Source organism: Macrotis lagotis, chromosome 1, assembly GCF_037893015.1.
Source record: "Macrotis lagotis isolate mMagLag1 chromosome 1, bilby.v1.9.chrom.fasta, whole genome shotgun sequence".
Classification (NCBI taxonomy): Eukaryota; Metazoa; Chordata; class Mammalia; order Peramelemorphia; family Peramelidae; genus Macrotis; species Macrotis lagotis.
In genome coordinates this window covers 556,643,312-556,665,026 of record NC_133658.1, presented here as the reverse complement: position 1 = coordinate 556,665,026, position 21,715 = coordinate 556,643,312, and the positions used below count along the sequence as shown (strand labels likewise).

General features: G+C 34.6%; 1 protein-coding gene across 1 annotated transcript in view; it reads right to left on the bottom strand.

Moving 5' to 3' along the window:
• LOC141505365 (HMG box transcription factor BBX-like) overlaps window positions 1-21,504 on the bottom strand; it is a 76,359-nt gene extending 54,855 nt beyond the window's left edge. Inside the window, exons 1-2 of the mRNA XM_074211156.1 lie at window positions 21,487-21,504; window positions 18,747-18,827 (exon numbers count right to left, since the gene is read on the bottom strand). Of these exons, the coding sequence (XP_074067257.1) occupies window positions 18,747-18,827; window positions 21,487-21,504 (99 nt within the window). The remainder of the gene's footprint in view (window positions 1-18,746; window positions 18,828-21,486) is intronic.
• Window positions 21,505-21,715: the final 211 nt, after the last annotated feature.

The following is a 21,715-nucleotide window of genomic DNA, read 5'->3' as shown; positions in this document are numbered from 1 at the left end:
TTTTTTAATGTTGAGTGACACAGGATAAAGACAGAGTCCAGTAGTATGCAACTGTAGAATTCTCTACAAAATGACATTGATTAATTATCAAGCTTTGGGTATGGTTATACAACCAGTTATGAATTCATAAGAGTACAGATTTAGACCCAAATATGAACAAAGAACTACTAATCCAATGCCTTCACTTTCAGAATCAGAAAGGTTGTGACTTAACTCAAGGTTACATAATAGGTGGCAAAGTTGGGATTATTTGAAATCCTGACTCTTTTTGGGCGCATATTCCTTTCATTTTTTATTGAAATTATTTATGATTGTTTTAGTCAACATCATAAATTTTAAAGTCTATCATATCCCTTTTTCCTAAAGTCTAGGTTACAAACATTCCCAATACTGCCTTGTTTTTCTATTATGAACTTCACTATCACATTTTATTCCAAAGTTACTGTCTTTTCCTAGCACATCCCAAACTGATCCTCTTGTTGACTAGAATTATAGTAAGACAAATAGTCTTCCACATGGTGCCCTCTCTTTTCTAAAAAAAAAAATTATCGAGAACTTATCAAATGCTCTGATTTTAGAAAAATTATGCTTTCAACAGAAGTTTAAAAAACTGAAGTGCCCACCCCCAACCTCTCCTGCAATCCCTGTCACCAATGACATTATTTCTGTAGCAGGAGAGAATCATCCATATTCTTTATTTGGCTAAGTAGTCTATAGTATATTCTTAATATCATCAGTTCTATCCATCTCTCTTTTTAGCCTTAACCAAAAACTGTTTTACTAAGTTTCCCCAGTGAGTTAATATTCATATATATTATAATATATATATATATATACACACACATATATTGAATATTGAAGATATATTCTATCCTACTCCTATAATACAACTACAGACATACCTTGTTTCATTTCACTTCTCTTTATTTTGTTTTGCAGATATTGTATTGGTGTATGTGTGCATGCATGTTCAAACAAACTGAAGATTTATAGCAACTCTGCATTGAGCAAGTACCATTTATAGAAGAGCACATGCTCACAATATATCAAACTTTTTTGTTATATTATTATTATTATTATTTTATCTATTATGGTGATGTATGCTCAGTGATTTTTGATGTTACTATTGTAATTGAGCTGTACCCATATGTGATGGTGAATTTAATCAATAAATGTTGTATGTGTTCTGACTGCTACAGTCTCTCCCTCTCCTTGATCCTCCCTCTTCACTGAGACACAACAATATTGAATAATTTCACATAAACATAGTTGATAAAGTAGCAGCAAAGTTTGAGAGAATTGACTCCAATTCTAAAAGAAGTCCTACCATGGTTAAAATGCTATCAAATAGCATCATGTACAACAGTGAAATCTTTTGTGAAAGGAGGAGTCAATTAATGTGGCAAATGTCATTGTTGTCTTATTTTAAGAAACTGCCAAAAAAATCTTCAGTAACTACTACCCTGATGAGCAGTCATCAAACAATGAGGCAAGACTCTGCACCAGCAGAAATATTCCAACTCAGTAAAGATTCTAATGATAGCCTTTTTTTCGGGCAATAAAGTAGTTTTAATTAAGGTTATATATATGAATATATATATATATATAAATATATATATATATATAAACACATACATATATATGTGTATATATATATAATTAAGGTATATATATATATATATATATATATATACTCTTTTAAAAACATACTATTGCACATTTAATAGACTAGAGCATAATGTAAACAATTTTTATAAGCACTGAGAAATCAAAAAAACTGTGTAACTCACTTTATTGCAATATCCGTTTTATTGCAGTGGTCTGGAATTGAACCTTTACTATCTCCAAATTATGCTTGCATTTATTTTTCCACAGACATGCTACAGTCTATCTGGCCATGACTGGAGGGGTCCAACTGAAATTGGTACCAATCAGAGACTTCATAGTTTACCCAATGAATGTACCAATGTCTCAATCCCCACCTGATGAGAGGGAAATCAAAATTTCTACTCCATTAGGATTCTTAGACTCATTATCCCCCTCTTCCAATGGATGAGCTGATCCCTTCTATATTCTCCAACCTGCTGGTCAGAAGAACAGAGAGCTGGGACTGTCTTCTTTTTCTATGGCTCTCAGCTAAGTGCGTGGGACATCTTAAGTGCCTCAAACTACCTACGTTTTTATTCATTAAACCAAGAATTAAAAGTCAGTAGCAGCATCTTTCCAAGTCTCAATACAAGTACTTATGAAAACAATATACGTCTCTTGCTTAGATTTTAAATTTACTTTATTGATTACCCATACTCTATGAATTGATTCATTCATATCTGAGGTCACGAGTATTATTCTTGATACTAACTCCTGTGGTTTTCTGCTGGTGGTTTTTCTTTTGGCATGCTGTTTATGCCTGATCCTTGTTTTACATTTCTATTTAGAGTCTAGACCTTCCTCCCTCTCACATTTCAGCTTTCAGCCCATTTGACAAAATGTTCCTCCTGGGGTTTTTTGGAGATGCACTCTATTCCTCGCCAAGAGTCCATCATTCTGGCATTTGGCTAAGCCACAGCCAAGAAAACCAAATCCTTTAATACCATCTATGCAGCCAGCTGCTTCCTCTTCATATCCTCTGCTCTCTTCCAAATTTGTGACCTTCAGCTTGAAGGAAGGAAAATATTCATTACCTGTAACTCTCAAATTTTTCAGGTTTTGTTATTGTTATTACAAATTTCAAAGTATTAAGATATATAATACAGATTTTTATTTTACAGTATCATTTATTTTTTTATTAATTTACTAATATATATTTTATATATATATTAGAGTATCATTTCCCTGAGGGCAAGGATTGTCTTGCTTTTATATGTATCCTTACAGTTGAGTAGAGTGCCTGGAACATAAATAGTAAATAATAAATGATCTGTGGCACAGTGGGTAAAGTGTAGGAACTTGAATTAGTAAGAACTAAATTCAAATTCAACCTTGGATATTTACTAGGTGAGTATCCCTGAGCAAGTCACTTAACCCTGTTTGCCTCAGTGTCCTTATCTGTAAAATGAACTGGAGAAGGAAATGGCAAATCACTCCAGTATCTTTGCTAAGAAAATCCCAGATGGAGTCACAAAGAGTCAGACATGTCTGAAACAACTCAACATTATCACCTATTCATTTATCTGTCTAATTATATTTGTGTCGGGGGCGGCTAGGTGGCGCAGTGGATAAAGCACCGGCCTTGGAGTCAGGAGTACCTGGGTTCAAATCCGGTCTCAGACACTTAATAATTACCTAGCTGTGTGGCCTTGGGCAAGCCACTTAACCCCATTTGCCTTGCAAAAACCTAAAAATAAAAAAATAAAAAAAAAATTATATTTGTGTCCCTAATCACCTGGCTAGTTGGAATTAATTTAATGATTTAAGAGTTACACTGTACTTAACATACATCAGTCAATTTGATCCTTACAACAATTCTGTGAAGTATATACTATAAGTGTCATTGATCTCATTTTTCAACTGATGCAGAGATGTTAAACAGGTTAAGAGATGTTAAAGACTTGCTCATTCTTTGTTTTGTTTTGCAAGGCATTGGAATTCAGTGACTTGCCCAAGGTCACACAGCTAAGTAATTACTAAGTGTCTGAGGCCGAATTTGAACTCAGTTACTAGTGACTATGGCATCAGTGCTCTATCCACTGCGCCACCTAGCTGCCCCTAGACCTGCCCATTCATACTATTAAGAGTGACTCCAGGGGCAGCTAGGTGGAATTACCTAGCTGGGTGGCCTTGGGCAAGCCACTTAACCCCATTGCCTTACAAAAAAAGTAAAAAAAAAAGGGACTCCAAATCCATCACTCTTTTCACTACCCTATCCTGCCAGAAATTTTAGTCCATTCTTTTTTTTTTTTAGGTTTTTTGCAAGGCAAATGGAGTTAAGTGGCTTGCCCAAGGCCACACAGCTAGGTAATTATTAAGTGTCTGAGACGGATTTGAACCCAGGTACTGACTCCAGGGCCGGTGCTTTATCTGCTATGTCACCTAGCTGCCCCATAGTCCATTCTTACTATTAAGAATGATGCTAAATAAAACATTCTTTTGGCAACACCACATTGCCTATATATGTTTCATTATGAAGTACCTCAAATGTAATCACCAATAATTTGATGGGAATTGGGGGAATGAGTATGTACAATACATAAAGTACATATACAATGTGAAAGATACACAATTACCACTTCAGATAAAAAATCAAGTGAATAAAATCATACTGTGCAAAATAATGGATGAACATATGCCATCATTCCAGTTGAACTATCTTAGGCTGTTAGTTAAGGCTTTGAAGCAATGCATTCTTGTGTGAATTACAGATTATTTTATTATCAAAGTGAGTGATAACCTTCTTTAAAACCTGACATGCAAATTAATTAGCATGACCTGTGCCAGACCAGTTTCCTAGGGTTGTACTCAATCTGCACCAAAGGGATTCTAACATTACAATTTGGAATCAAATGCTCCCACTACTTTAGAAGAAACCTGGAAAATTTGCTTGGAAGGTGAGTGCCTAATATATGGATCCATCCCAGGAAAGGGTTAATTTAACACTTCTATAAACAACAATGCTAATTAGGACTGTGCTATACTCTGCTTCTTAGGCTGGCAATCACTACGTGGAGCTACTCCTCCCAAATGCAGCAGTGGTAATTAATCACCAGAATTTTAATTTTACCTCTGCCAACTGAAACAACATAGATGCTTCAAAAAGCTTTGTTCAACTGGAAGGGCCTGAACGTGATGTATAGGGAGAAATCTAAACCCCCCCCTTCTTTGAAAGGGAAAACAAAAGTCAGCATATGGATTCCAGAATATATGTTGTATAAGAAACTATTCCCGCCAAAATGATTCAGCAAATGAGATATGAAATCAGTGGGGGAAAAGAATGTACTTTGGTTTGAGTTCATGTACCAAATAACAAATGGTTTATGCTCCTATTTCCATGGCAAGTGTTATTACAGCTATACCTGAGACTCAGAGTTTATGTTTACTTGGACCTCATTTAGGTGACTGTAATAAACTTGTGCTGAACCGTCCTTTAATCTCAGTATTAAAGACAGTTTCAAATTTAGTTCCCTTCCACAAATGTTAAGAAGGCCAATTCATTCCTTTTATGTGGGCAGCTTTAAAATACTGAGTGCAATGATAAGGGAAAATAATTAATCATGTGTATTAGATAGAGGCAGCACCAAAGAATTCAAAATAGTTTAGCTAGTGGTAACATGCAGGCAAGTATGCCCAAAGTGTGTGCTGGGTGATTTGTTCTTAGAGAGTATTCCCCCATTTGTTCTTTCTTTAGCAACATTAAATTTTTTTAGAAGTTTAATAACCACCAACCAAGAAAAATAAGCAAATATTAACATGCCAAATAAGGAGTAAAACTTACCCATATGCTTTATTATTTAATAGAAAAGAACTGAATTGAAAGGCAACAAATAAAAGGATGTGTTTGGTCCTTGTCTTATTCTAAGTTCACTGAAGGTACATTTACTCTTTTTCATATACTGTAATAGTCAATATGAGCAGCTAGATGGCAGAATGAATAGAATTCCGGGCTTAGAATCCGCAAGAATGAGTTCAAATCTGGTCTTATACACAATGTGACCTTGGGCAAGTCACTTAAGCCTGCTATTTGCCTCAGTTTCCCTATTTGTAAATTGAATTAGAGAAGGAAATGACAAACCCCTCCAATTTCTCTGCCTAGAAAAACCCAATCTGAGCCTAAAGAATCTGATGAATAACAATAGTTAATATGCATACAGTTCTGGTTCATTTGATTTTGTTTTCTAGCACTTTGATTAGTTATAGGCAAGTAGGAGACTTGGGGATAGAGTATCTTTCCATTCTTTTGATGTTTTTATGGGAATAAGTTATTTTTCAACTTTTCAAAATATTTTTCGGATTAAGAATTGATAATGGCTCAATAATCTTCCTGTATATTACAAGGGTACTCTCAAAATGTTTAAGTTGAGACTCCCACTAGTAATGCACAAGAATATTTCTATACAAGTCCAAGATATTAAATTTTGCATTTTTTCCATTTTTTGATATTTTAGTTTTAATTGCTCTATTTGTATCACCTGTACTTGGGAAAATTTGGCACATAGTATAAGTCTAACAGATGATTTTTCCATTAATTCCTACCTCCCTTACTTCCTAAAGTGGTAGTTGCAGGTTGTCTTGATTTGCATTAGGAAATTCAAGCATCACTTCGTTTGATTATTCAGTACTTTTACCCCTTTTTCCAAAAATTGTCTATTAATTTGATTTAGCCAGTACTCCTCTGGGGGAGTATGTCTTTGTTTTAGATGCAAAACCATATATATTTATGCAGTTAAATATAAAAATATATTTTTAATTAAAAACATTTTTGAGGGTAGTGGTTGTTGATAAGTAATGTCAGATTCTTTGTGACACAATTTAGAGTTTTCTTGGCAAAGACGCTGGAGTGGTTTGTCATTTCCTTCTCCAGCTCATTTTACAAATAGGAAAACTGGGGGTGGGGGAGGGAGAAGATTAAGAGACTGGCCCAGGATCACACAGTTAGTTAAGAGTCTAAGCCTCGATTTAAACTCAGGTTATCATGACTCCTGCGTCAAGCATTCTATCCATTATGCCACTTAGTTGCCTTGTGAATGTACAAATGCAAATATGCATATATATATATATATATATATATGTAAGATTCTGGATCAGGCCTTTATCTAATATAGTTACTATGAATATTTTCATTTTAAATCTTATGTTTTTGAAACATGGATTTTCCTCTAACAACTATATTCTTTCTTTCTTTCTTTCTTTCTTTCTTTCTTTCTTTCTTTCTTTCTTTCTTTCTTTCTTTCTTTCTTTCTTTCTTCCTTCCTTCCTTCCTTCCTTCCTTCCTTCCTTCCTTCCTTCCTTCCTTCCTTTCTTGTGTCTTTCTTGTTTCTTTATTTTGGTGGGGCAATGAGATCAACTTATTTGACTTGCCCAAGATCAAACAGCTAGTAAGTATCAAGTATCTGAGGTCAAATTTGAACTCAGGTCCTCCTGACTTCAGGGCAAGTGTTTGATCCACTGCACGACCTAGTTGTCCCACATTTTCTTATTTTTTAAAAATAAATTATTCACTCTTTATATTATTGGAGCAAATTTGGTGGTTTTTCTTCTATTTTTCATTGAAGGACTTAGTCTAATGGCATTTAACTTTGTAATAAGTGAATTTAATTCGCACACATTTTTTCTTCAATCATTTTATTGGAAGGAAACATTTTAAAAAATTTTAAATATATAAAATCACTTTCAATAACTTTCTGCTCTTATATATATTATGGAGGTTTCTTTACTGACTTTCCCTTTATCAAAGAAAGAAGTTTTACCCTGAGAGCACCATATTTCTTTCACAGAAAGAGCTAGTTTGGTAATAAAATGGCTGGACTTGAATTCCAGTTCTGCCATTACTACCTGTGTAACCTTGGAGAAGTCAGAACCTCTGGGACTTTTGTTCCTTTATTTGCAAAATGAGAAACTGCATGAGATGCCCTCAAATCCATGATTCTATACTGCCTCCTTTCCTCATCTTGAGACCCCATTCAGATCCTCCCTCCACCTCCCACCTTCCTTTTCTCTGAAAAAAACCTGAAACATTTAATGCTGCAGAGGTATACAGATGTGGCTTCAGATAATTACTAGTTGTATGATTTGGGGCAAGTTACTTAAATCTCTATTCACTCTCAGTTTCTTTGTGAAACAGAGCTAATAGCAGGATGTATATAGGGTTGTTTAGTAGACTAAATGAGATATATAGAAAGCACTTTGCAAACTTTCAAGTGTCAAATACGTGTAAGTCGTTATTATCATTAGCACCTGGTTTATCTTGATTTGAGAACTGTGAATTGTTTTAAGCACTTTTCTCCTTGGCTGGAAAGCCAAGTTATTATTGGATAACTTCATTGAAAACATGTACATCTTTCTACAAAATCTTCAAAGAGACAATGTTACAGTGAAATGGGTGTTGGCTTTAGTGGAGATGGAAGAGACCCTAGAGACCTTCTCTTTCAATCTCCCCATTTTACATAAGAGGAATTTCCTCAAAATGAAGGATTAAGGGAGGGATCATTAAGATTCTAAATCTAGAATTGTTTTTCTAAAAAAAGCCCATCCTTTTGTCTCAAAATATAATGCTGAGTTACGCTATGCAAGTAATTCTGAGTCAAGGGTTCACATTTTTATATTTTTGTATATAAAGCATTCCAATTTTTCCAACTACCTCACAAGAACCTGATTCATGTTCTCTCATAAACAATTACACACATAGCAAAGTGTGGCAATTTGAAGTATTTTTTCCTGGTGGTTATAATGTTGGTGTTTAACTTTAATGTGTATAAGAATAAATTCTTAGATTCTTCTTTGGGGTTCTATGAATTCTTTCTTATATATTATGGCTTATTTCTATAACTTCTGTAAAGAATTCTTTAATGATTTTCTGGAGTATATCCTTTCCCCTTCCCCCAATTCTCTGGGATATCAGAGACATTTGCACTCTGATCCTTTCACCGGTTCTGCCAATTGAATCTACATTTTCCCAAATCTAAGATGTCTTGACTGAAAAGTCCTTTATTATATATTTCAATGAAGCTAACTGGATTAAAAATAGGATTAAAAACTGAGAGTGAACAGAGATTTAAGTAACTTGCCCCAAATCTTTTTTTTTTTTTTTTGGTCTCTGAACAAGAATAACTGACTGATTGTGAATGGGGCGGGGGTAATTTGGAACATTCCCCCTCCATTTTATTCAATGAGGTTTTGAAGCAAAGGTCCTGATCACAATCTTTTTTTTTTTTTTGCAAGGCAATGGGGTTAAGTGGTTTGCCCAAGGCCACGCAACTAGGTAATTGTTAAGTGCCTGAGGCCGGATTTGAGCTCAGGTACTCCTGACTCCAGGGCTGGTGGTCTATCCACTGAACCACCTAGCCGCCCCCTAGCCGCCCTGATCACAATCTTTTTCAGGAGTTTGTCTTCCTACTCAAACAGTTATCAATTTAAGAACTAGCCTAGCCTCTTTAGGTTATACCTGGCAGTATTTTTCATGATGCATATTTCTCTTACATCCAAATAAAACCAAAAAAACCCCATAAGCTAACATTGTAGTCAATGATTATAAAACCTTATGTCTTATAATAGATTATTTCTAGTATTTTTTTTTAAATGTAGCACCCAGAAGGAATAAGAATGTCTTTTATCCAGGCTGCTCAAATAATTGGGTAGTCTACTTTTTAGTCTAAAACTAAGAAAGAAATAAAGATAAGAACTAAGAAAGAAAACATAATTACAGTATTTCCATAAGACTTAAGAGAGACTGCCCTGGAGTCAGGAGGACCTGGGTTCAAATCTGATCTCGGACACTTAATAATTACATTGCTGTGTGGCCTTGAGCAAGCCACTTAACCCCATTTGCCTTGCAAACCCCCCCCCCCCCCAAAAAAAAGACTTAAGAGAGAGCAGCTGTCATCTTTCTTGCATAATGACACTTTTTTAGAGTTTATATAACTTATTTCAAAATAGGTCATAATGTTAATTCTCATGAAATTGGTATGTAGTCAAATGTAGGATATCTTAGGAGCTAAATTGTGTCATGTGGGAATGAGGCTGGTGAAAGTTTCTGGGGGTTGAAAAGATTCCAAATACATGAAAAGATAAGACCTTTCTTAGATGATAACATTTTTAAGTAAATGTCACCTAGATCTCCTCCATTCACATAACCCCCCTCCACCTACTCCAAAAAAGAACATGGTGGTAAGATGCTCTGGACTAAGGAGACCTGAATTCAAATTCTGTGTCTAAAAGCTTACTTCCCACCTTTGCAACCTTGATCAAGTCACCTGAACCTCTATGGGTATTGGTTTTCTTATTAGTAAAATGAGGGAGAAGGCCCTTGATGACACCAAGGCTACTTCCATCTCTGATCATCTGATCTATGATCCATGTCAACAAACCACCAGTAAATATTTAACAACTGGCCTCTCCAGGAGCAAAAAGGACACAGACACCCTTCTGAAAGTTTAATCTACATTACTGATGCTTTCTTAACACTTTCTTAAGTCTAGAAAAAAAGCAGTAAAACAATAAATCCAAGAACTGATTTGTAGCATTTGCCAAATTCCTAGAAATAAATTTCCATATTGAAAATCTTTTCAGCTTCTGCAAGCTGAACCCAGCACATCCTCTATGATCCATCCCCTTGTGTGTGCTAGGAGTATGGTCTTGGTCTGGAAGGATTGTGCCTATAACTGTCCTTGTTTTGGCTGCTTAGTATTCTTTCTAAAAATTAATTATGGCTCATAATCAATGGAAGCACAATGGGAAACAGAGAAGACAAACTGAGGTTGAAACTTCAGATTGCAAGGACAAGTGCAAATTGGGGGTGTAATCCTGTGGGGAGTGTGAATATATCTTTAATAATATATGGTAACATTTGTGTCTCTTGCATTATCTAAACAGAATTATAGATGATTTGCAGAGATTTGGAGGCAGAGAATTTCTATACAACAAAATGATGATCTGAAGGAGAAATTAAGACAATGAAAAATTTTAAAATACCCATGGATTGATATAAGAGAAAACAGATAAATTGAGATCTTGGTAGTGACAGGGAGATCTTGCTATATTCACATAGTAGAGTTCTGCTGAAGTTACCAGACTGATCAATCAAGTAGAATTTATTCAGGAAATTTTTAAATATTTCATGCACTTTGACTACATTGTAACCACATTTATTCCAGAAATGAGTCATGGCTTTCCATAAGATTTTATTTATAGAATCATTAATATACATTACTTCTTACCTAGTTATTTATATGATTTTTAAACTAAAGTAGTTTTTCAACTATTTCTGAAAATAAAAGCCATTTTGGGGAAAAATTCCTTCTTGTTCTCCTATTATACATACCAAATGAACTATAACTTTTGTATTCTCCTTGACTAACATGAAACCAAATGGATCAATAATCTGTAATTTTTTTTAAAAGAGCTATTCTGGAGGAATTTAACATCACAGCTATCCTCTAATTCATTTCAATAAAAATTTAGTCTCTAGACCTTAGAGGAAAGTGCACTCCCACCAATGAAAATACAATAAAAAGGTTACTAGACACTGAACATCATAATTCTATTGCACTACTATCTTGTTTTTTAACCTCCTTTTTTTCAGAAGAACTATTTTTTTTTCTTTTCAAGGCCAATACTTACACAGGTGTTCTAAATTCATTAGTTTACTACCTCTTCTGGGATCTTGTTGCTTTGATCATTCTATTTTCAGTTATCTACAATAATCAAACTCACTTAGGGATATTTTATGTTTTACCATGATCTATTAAACTTTGGGGTTCTAGTTATTTATTCAGTTCCAAATCAATCTAACTGCACTTTCATCTGATATAATTCTTTCCTTCTTGTCCAAATGAACATTGTGAGAGACTTGTTCAAATGTTATGCTGGAATCCCAAGTTTATTATGACTACAACATTCATCTGATTTAGTCTAATAAACACAGACCATAAAAAAAGAAATGCAGCTAGTCTCTCTGTCATATTCTTAATGAACACATGCTGGCTCACAGTGAACTCTATCTTTCTTTCTAAATGCTCACAAATTCTCCACTGGCATACCTACAACTCTGATTTCAATTATGATGATTAATAAATCTACATTTGTAGCCCTGACTTTTCTCTAAGCTTTATAACTAATATAATCCTTGGATGTTGAGTCTGTATTTTTAAATTCCAAACTTCTACAAGAGAACTCATGATCTTTCTCCACCAAAACTTACTCTCCTTCCTGACTTCCCTATTCCAATTAAACTGAAGCATCATTAGTTCTCTCCATCACTTAGGCTCCAAATATGCGGAATCATTTTTTACGCTTTCTTCTAAAATCTCTCACAAACAATTAGCAATCACATTATTTCGATCTTTTTAAAAATTAATTTCTCTCAAATCTGTTCTTTTCCAAGGTTAGTAATCCAATCCAATCTCTTATCCTGCTCACTGTCATCTCATACTAACTTATTGTTTATGAGTTTTGTCCTAATCTGGATACTTCTTGTGTTTCAAGGCTGGCAATTATTTGACAAGAAAATAAGCATATTTGCAAAGCAGTTTGAAAACTTTTAAGCAGTACATAAATGATAACTGCTGTTGTTGGTATTATTATTGCTATTATCTGGGGACCTGATATAAACAGGAAGAGAAAAACAGGCTTGCCTCAGTGAGCCAGCAGAGTTGACAGTGAGCCAGCATATTGTCTTTGTGAAATTGTGCACTTATTTTTAATGATCCCATGTTTCTCTGAGATAAAGATCATTTTTAAGAACATCTCTGTCTTGTGTATATATATCTCTGATTCTTAAAACACCATGACTTCCAAAGGAATAATGTTGAGGGGTCAAACAGCAATGGAGAAGCATATGGAATATGAATAGGTTGAAAAATTTTAATGGAGAAAATTATCACTGAGCAGGAAAATTATAATTAAGGATGTCACAATCTCTGACTTAAAAAGGAAGGGATTCATCAACAAGAATGGAATAACAGTTGGACAGTCCACATCCTGCACCATATTATGTTAAAATGTTAAAATATCTCATGTTAAAATGGACCTACTGGAAATTCCCTAGCATGTTGAGTAGATCCCTTATGGAATATTAAAGACAGGACATGGATGAGTATCAGAAAGAATGAGAGGGGCAGCTAGGTAGTGCAGTGGCTAGAGCACTGGCCCTGGAATCAGGAGAACCTGAGTTCAAATCCTGCCTTTAATAATTACCTAGCTGCGTGACCCTGGGTAAGTCACTTAACCCCACTGTCTTCCCCCAGCCCAAATGAATGAGACAGCATGTATTGGCTGCCTCAACTAGTAAACTAGCTTTTTGATGGTAAAGATGGTTTCATTTGTATTTCTAGCACTAACTAACCTAGGTGCTTGATAAATACTTTATTGATTGATTGGAAGGAGTGACAGCCAGTGACAAGATTATATTGCTACAGCTGAGGTGGCTAGGAGGGAAGATGCATAGAGCACTAGGATTTGAGTGAGAAATCCATTCCCATTCAGATCTAGCCTCAGACACTTACTTACCTTGGATAAGTCATTTAGCCTGTTTCCCTTAGTTTCTTAAACTGTAAAATAAAGATAACAATAGTACCTTACCTCCCAGAGCTGTGAGGATCAAATGTGATGTTTGGAAAGTGTTTGGCATTCAGCAGATACATAATAAATGTTTCTGCTCTCCTTTCCTCTTCCCCACAGAACTATATTGTTATTTATCTTCTTTAGCCCTTCTCTACCCAACTAGCTTACAGACACAACAGCAAGGATTGGGACTTCTGAGCTGAGTACTTTTCACATAGTAGATATGCCAGTGAACACCAGTTGATTTTTAACAGTATCTTGCCTGTCACTATTTTCATACTATCCAATTTCAAGAGAGCTGTCATTTCCAAACCCAATCTATCAGCTATGTCATATGGTTGTCAGTCTTAGACACTTGTAAAAAATGTTCTACCTTTAACACACCACACCAATCAAATTCAAGAAATTCAAAATATATTTCTTAAGCATCCATTATCTGAAAGGTCCTACACCAGTTGCTGGGATAAAAAAGACAAAATGAATTGACCCCTTCCCTCAAGAAGTGATTGGTATAGCCCCCTCTGCATGCACATAATGGGTGTTTATTAGATGCTGGTTGGCTGATTTTATATATACACACACACATACATATATACATATATATATATATATATATATATATATATATATATGTGCGTGGGTGGGTGAGTGTGTGCATATACATATATTCTTATGTATGTGTATATGTTCATATAAACATAGATATAAGTGTGTGTATAGTGTCTGAATAAATGAAGTTGTAAAAGGTAGAGATTGGTAATAGCTAAGGGGAATCATGAATTAGGCTTCTGCTTTCTCTACCAAATAGCATGTTTTGAAGGAAAATAAAGATTCTGCTAGGTGGAGATGATAAGGAAGTAAATTCCAAATAGAAAATTACTTGTGAATGGAACAGAAGTAGGAGGTGGGGTTTCAAGATGAAGAACAGCTAGCACACCAATCTGACTAGAATAATGAGAAAGGCAAGTAATATGAAATAAAACTAGGAAGCCAGATTTTGGAGAACTTTAAATACTAGATTGCAGATGCTGTGTTTTTACCCTACAAAATAGAATCTTTTCTTTGGCCAGGTAATAATTTTCTTTACATCATTTTCTACAGTCTACTTGTTGATGAAATGTAGTTATTAACATTCTCAAATATATAGAAAGAGATGTTAAAGAAAACATTTTAGGAATATGGTTACTGAAAATTTTAATGGTTTTCGCCTCCAATTCCATTAATATGGTAGTTTTATATATCACACTGGAGGTAAAAAGTTATTTTATTGCAAAAACTTAAAATGTTAAAGGTTATCATGACTCATTAAACTGTGTCTGATACACATGCATTCAGTTACAAAAATACAACTGAAACAGAAATTGTATGAGGTAATAGGAAATTCCAAACTCATGGAATTTCAATCTTGTATTGTGATGTTACTCAGTTGTTTCAGTGTCCATCTCTTCATGTCCCCATTTGAGGTTTTCTTGGTTAAGGTACTGGAGTGGATTGCCATCTTCTTCTCCAGCTTATTTTACAAATGAAGAAACTGAGGCAAATTGGGTTAAGTGACTTATCTAAGGTCACTTGGTTAGTAAGTGTCTGAGGCCAGATTTGAACTTTGGAAAATGAGTCTTCCTAACTCAAGACCCAGAATTCTGCACTATGGCACCACCTAGCTATGCTGTATTTTGATCGAGAATAGTATAAGGATCAAGTATTCCCTAAGTAAGAAATAATGAGGTCTTTTTCTATTGATGATTATTTAGAATTGTCTCAAAGAATAGTGAATGCATTTTGAGTTAACATAAAAAACACTATTTAACAGTATGGTATACCAAAATTCATATTCCACTGATATTGTAATATTGTTATGTTAAACTTATACAGGACATCCAAAAATTTCGTGCAGTTTGAAACTTTTGATATTTGAATTTAACAATTCATCCTGGATATGGTTTGTAGTTATTTATGTTGTTTCTTCTATTAGTCTGTGAGCTCCTAAGAGAGCAGAAGCTGTTTGCTTTTTTTTTTTTTTTTTGCTTTTCTCTGAATTTAGAATATTATCTGGACCACTCTAGGTCTAGCTTAATAAATGCTGGGGCATCTAGGTGGTACAGTGGATAGAGTGCCTCTGGCCTCAGAAACTAGTTAAATGTTCCTGAGCAAGTCATTAAACCCTGTCTGCCTCAGTTTCTTAATAAAGTGAGTTGGAGAAGGAAATGACAAACCACTTGGTATCTTTGCCGAAAAAAAAACCTCAAATGGGGTCACAAAAAGCCAAACATGACTGAAATCTATGAACAATGATAAATGTTAGTTTGTTGGCCACCAAAACCAGTACTAAGATTTTTTGATCATTCTCTATATAAAATTTCAAGTGTCATTTCTTGGGAAATTCCTATTTTCTGGTATGTCTAGTTTCTCTATAAGCATATGTAGAAATAACAAATACAAAGAGCATAAAGACTCAAAATAAATGCATCACCTGTGTGTGTATGTGTATGTGTGTATACACATACATATACACATACCCACATAGTCCAAGGTCCTGCTTCTGACTGCCACATATGGCTATGTGAACTTGAGCACATCACTTAACAACTCAGAACTCCAAGAAACTCACTAATACCATGACTAGCCTTAGTAAAGGGATTTTCTTCACCTTCATTTATGCCAATGAAATCACATATCCAGTCCCTATTTCTATTTACTTTAATGACTGTTTCAGTAATTTTAATTACTGAACTCTTCCATTTGATAGAAGAATTCCCCCAATATGATAGAATTCAAAAATCTGCCAAGACATAGCATCTGTTTCATATTTGAGATTCATTTCCTACAAAGTTAAAGAATGATTGATTGATTTAGCATGCATTACAATTTCATATGAAATAACTTTTTTTGCCCAGTTGCTATTCCAATGCAAAGTATTACAAAAGCAAATTGGCCTTTTTATCATACCATGGAAGGAAAATCTCTGGGTTCATACAAATATGAAAAAATATACAAGAGTATTTGATACTGAAGGTTGAGATAATGCTATTTTTGTACTTTTGGGTTACTTGATATTTATTATTAATTTTAAATATTATATATCATGTATCCATAGATATATATGTATATTTATATGCATATACAATTATATATTTGTGTTGTATAAATATAAGAAGTACCCCAAAAGGTTTAGTGTGACTTTATCCTTTTTAAGCTTAAAACTGCAATAAGACTTGTGAGGATTCTTTGGTGATATATTTGGTGATAAAAGCTATTCAGGTACAGGGAATGGTATTTTTACAAATAATCAGGTATGTGAGTTTGTATGTTTATACATACATATATATGTGTATGAGTGTATGTGTTTCAGAGATCTATATTTATATATATTGGCTTCTAGATATGTATATACACATACCAGAAATTATATATATATATATATATATATATATATATATATATATATATATATATATATATATATTATCATATTTTCTCATCATAACAATTCTGAGAAGTAGGCAGTGCAAATGATTATCCCCATTTCATAGATGAGATTTATTGATGTTAGCTGCCTTGTCTAAGAGTAAAGAAGAGTTATAAACTTATAACAAGTTATTTTTCTGGATGTTACTCCAAACAACTATGTACATATTTCTTAATTGCCCCCTGCATCTTCACTAAGCCCCACCATCTATTATTCTTCATCTGCAAATCTCAATGAAAAGTCACTGATCTAATCATGTACATTTACTCAATCAAATTTATATTTGTTTGAGAATTAAATTTTCTTTGACCAGTTCTTTATTTTTTATTTACATTTGAGGCAATGCTTTGCCTTGAAATCACCATATGTTTTTGAGCAACACTCCTTCTTTATCAGAGAATTTCTTGGAGCTTTTTTAGGCCATTCATTGTCTTTTCTTTGGAGTTTGTATTTTAAAAAGGTAAGTAAAAGGCCTTGTCCTCATGGTAAAACAATACTATTTACTTATCTCTTTGACTTTCAGGTATTTGAATTGCAGATTATCCTTTGCCTTCTAGTTTTCTAAAACTATAATAATTCAAAATGAGGAGAAGGAAGCCAATAACATTATGTTCTAAGTTCCAGGCTAGTCTTTCCCAAAGGGCCTCTTTACTTAACACAACAGCATATCCAGAAGCCACAGAGTTGGGGGTTCAGAAGTGAGGCATCATAGAAGTGTGGCAGCACATGAGCTAGGCTTGGAGTTTGAAGGTTGAGGCTCAAATTCCAAGTTTGAGACTCATTAACCTATCTAAGCTTCCTTAGGACAAAAAATTTAAAGTCTTGCTTCCTTCCTCTGTAAAATGAAGGGACTGGGCTAGATGACTTCTGATGACTCTTTGGAAATCCTACCCTCCTGCCTTCTATTTTTGCACCTCTCTGGTTATCTTCTTATTCTGATAAGAAAGGAAAATATTCTCCTCTGTCAGTCTAGAACCAAAGTATGTCAACTGAGATAAGTCATCCACTCCTTTAGGTCTCAGTTTCCTTATCTGTAAAATGGAAGAGACTTATAGCACCTTCTGAGGCAGGTGAAAAAGATTGTTATGAAGTTCAAATACTATTGCCTGTATAAAGTACTTCACAAACATTAAAGGGCTATATGAGTGTTAATCATCAATTCTCTTGGAAAAAATAGAAGAAATTAATACTGGCACCTTACAAATATTATCTCATTTGATTTGATCCTCACAAAAACCCTGGGATTTGGATGATATTCTTATCCCCATTTTGACAGTTGATGAAATATAGGCAAACAGAGGTTAAGTGACTTACTCAAGGTCACATAGCTAGGAAGTGTCTGAAGATGGATTGAAACCCAGAAAAATAATACAGCCTAGATTTGAATTTGAGTTCTATTAAGAACTAACTATGTGATCCTGACAAAGTCACTTCATGTCTCTGGGACTCAGTTCCTCATTGATAAAATCATATTATTTACTGCTTTTAAAAAACTATAATTCCTGTGAGGGAATAGTCATATCATGAATAAGAGAAAAGTTGACTCTTGCTTGGCCCACAACCTTCCCAGCTACCATCTCTTCTGATCACAAAGTGCACAAAAGTCATACAGAAAGATATAGCACTTGACTAATGCATTCACTCTCTAATGTCTGAGAGTAGTTTAAAGATTTCCTAGATAATGTTGATAAATCATTATTTGTTCAAAAAAACTACTTTAAATGTGGAATCGACCAAGGATTTTTATGTTAATATTGCAACCAGAAGCTGAGCAAATGACCTATTTATTCCATTCCTCTGCCCTCAAGCTAGATATGCATAAACCAGCCCAGAAAATGAAAAACTATCTTGTATTTTTCAAGAGAAAGAGATTTTGCAACTTCCCTCTTCCAATGTTTAACAAACCTTCCTACCAGCAATGTTTTCCCTAAAGTTTAACCTTAATTCCAAACACTATGGTATATTAAAAACTAATTGCTGATATTATTGAGAATTAATAAGTATATTTAAGGGGGTTTTTATGATTAAACTTTTCATTATCTTTAAGATTAAAAGCTACTTGGAAACTCACCTCTGCCAACTGGAAGAGTGCTGACTTCCCACAGCGTTTCACAGGCTCAGGACTACCCAACTGTGAAGTATTTGAAGAGATCTACATTGAAAACAATTCACATAAAGAATGTTACAATACCAGAATGATGGCTATTTGGTCACAAATATTCAACTTTTACTGAATCTCTAAAATACTGCTAGTTCTGCTCAAATACCCAAAGCTTTCTAATATATTCACGTCATCTATTTAAATTTACTGTGCTTAGTTAAATGGGAGTAGGGGAAGGTGGCAGAGGGCAACATTTATTGTGGTCTCAACTAATAAAGCACTGTGCTAAGCCAGAGAGAGAGACTTAACAAAACTCAAACAGTTGTGCCCTCAAGGAGCTTACATTCTGATGGGAAAGAAAATGCCCAAAGATGAGTGGCAACTAAAGAGTGAAACTTTAGCTAGGAAAATTACCACCATAGGTTGGTCAATGAGTAGAACTAAATATTCAATCCAGAAATAATATTGATTTGATCATGGTTCATAGTTCCAGAACAGAGAGGTCAAATGGGAGAGGAAGCAGCAAGTGAGGAGAGAGAGAGAGAGAGAGAGAGAGAGAGAGAGAGAGAGAGAGAGAGAGACAGAGAGAGAGAGAGAGAGAGAGAGAGAGAGAGAGAGAGAGAGAGAGAGTAAATAAAGCATGGCTAAGGTTCTATAATAGTCCAAGAAAAATAGAAACCTATCGGGGACATGATTCTAATAAGTAGACTCCTTAGTTGTTATTACTGTAAATCTCAATAATCATAATATGTAGTTTCAAATAAGGCTTAGGTGGCTATTTTTAAGGTGATCATTTTCTTGGCTGTCGTTTGAGAGTAGCATGAGGAAATATTCCCCCCTTTTTGGTTTTTTCATTTGTTTACAGGACAAACAGGAAAAGTCCTGACTCCATCACAAAAAAAAATCCATAGAATCAATTTCATTTAGTCAGACACCAATAAAAATTAATGTCCTTAAGACTCCATGGAAAACAAAAAATCAAATTATAAAAATTAGCAGACTGTCATATGTCCCAAGCAAAGAGGGGAAAGTGTATTAAAGATGCAAAGATGTGGTTCCCTAAGCTCATCAATTTTACTAACTAACCAAAGGGTCAGGTCACCTTTTACTAAACGACAAAGTAGCGTGTGTTATATAATGGAAAACAAATGGTACAATAACTGCTTAAGTGCAATGAAAATATTTCACTTAAAATTATGTGTAATTTTGTCTAGAAATATCTTACAGCTAAATGACACAATGAACAGAATACTAACTTTGAGTTAGGAGGACCTGGATCTGAGTACAGATCTAACCTTTCTGGAATACTTTCTAGCTACATGACCCTAGACAAGTCACTTAATCTCTGACTACTTTAATTTCCTCATCTGTAAAAATAGGGATAGTAACTAACACCTACCTCCCAGGATTGCTATGAGGATAAAATGAGGTATTATTTATAAAGTGCTTTGAAAACCTTAAAGTACCATATAATTGCTAGCTATTATTGTCTATATCAGTTCTATTCTTTATTCTTCCTCCTCATTTTTATAGAAATATTTCTATACTTGTCTTTACTTATGGAATTGTAAAATTCAGATTTGTCTGACTCTCTGTGACCCCATTTGAGATTTTCTTGACAGAGATGGTAGAGGGTTTGTCATTTCCTTCTCTAGGTTATTTTACAGATGAGGAAACTGAGGAAAACAACAGGGTTAAGAGACTTGCCCAAAGTCGCAAAGCAAGCAAGTGTCTGAGACTAGATTTGAACTCAGAAAGATGAGTCTTCCTGACTCCAGACCTGGCCCTCTGTCCACTGTGTTACCTAGTGGCTCCAGTTGTAAAATAGTCCTGGATAATCATTAAGGAACTCAGAAGCTATAACTCTTCCACACTTAAACAGAGCACTCTCAGGACTGACCATCTTTCCCTAACCTTATTCTTAGAGGATCATTTTGGACATTAAAAGGAACAGCCTTTCTGGAATTTCCACCCCATGCTGCCTTTGTGGGTGGGGGGCGGTATCCCAGAACAGAGCACAATGTTGTCTATTTGGGTGGACTTGATGTCTGCTCAGCACATTTTTGAGAAGTTCGAATTTAGGATGATTTTTACACGCAGTCCCCACAGCTTTAGCATAAGACTCCCATGATTACTCTTTTGTAAATTATTCTTGCACAGTTTTTGAAAAACTAACATGGCACATATATTTGTAAGCCTACAATATTTCTTTTTGCCAACATTATTCTCACCTATTAATGTTAATTGTGCCCTATTCAGGCAAGTATAACCTTATATACTTCCTATAGACTGAAGACCAAGTCAGTTAATATTCATTTATCCTATAACATCAGGAAGTGAGATGTTCCCCTATGGTGAGCTTCCCTATTGTTTTGTACAACTGAAATGGGAGAGTGACTAGTGATCAATTTGTTCAGCTAGCTGTAATTCTGTGACCTGGTAGAGAAGTTAGAGCTAGCTTCGGAGTCAAGGTTCCAATTCTGACTGGCACTTAAAGGCTGTGTGGCTCCAGGTAAATTGTTTACTCTTTTGTGCCCCTATGCAACTCTCTGGGACTGAACCAGAACTTCCCTCTTAAACCCATGAAATGACTGGTCTACTAAAAATTGAATTCATCGGTATAAAGAAGATGGGTCTTCTCTACATTCTAACACAGCTACTAAAGCACAGGTATCATAATTTATTTATCTTTATATTTCCCCCTACTTACTTTGGTTTGTTTGTACATAGTAGGCATGTAATTATACAGTTTATTGAATTTTACTGAATTGTGAACCATTAAATAGAAAAATGCTTTTAAAGAGAACACATAATACCTCTTTCACACACTCATTCAGTAATTCCAATAGATTATGGTCTTTATGAAATAATTATTTAGATAATTTTTCAGAATACTGTGGATTGGTCTGCTGCTCAGTCCTGTCAAATTTTTAAGTACA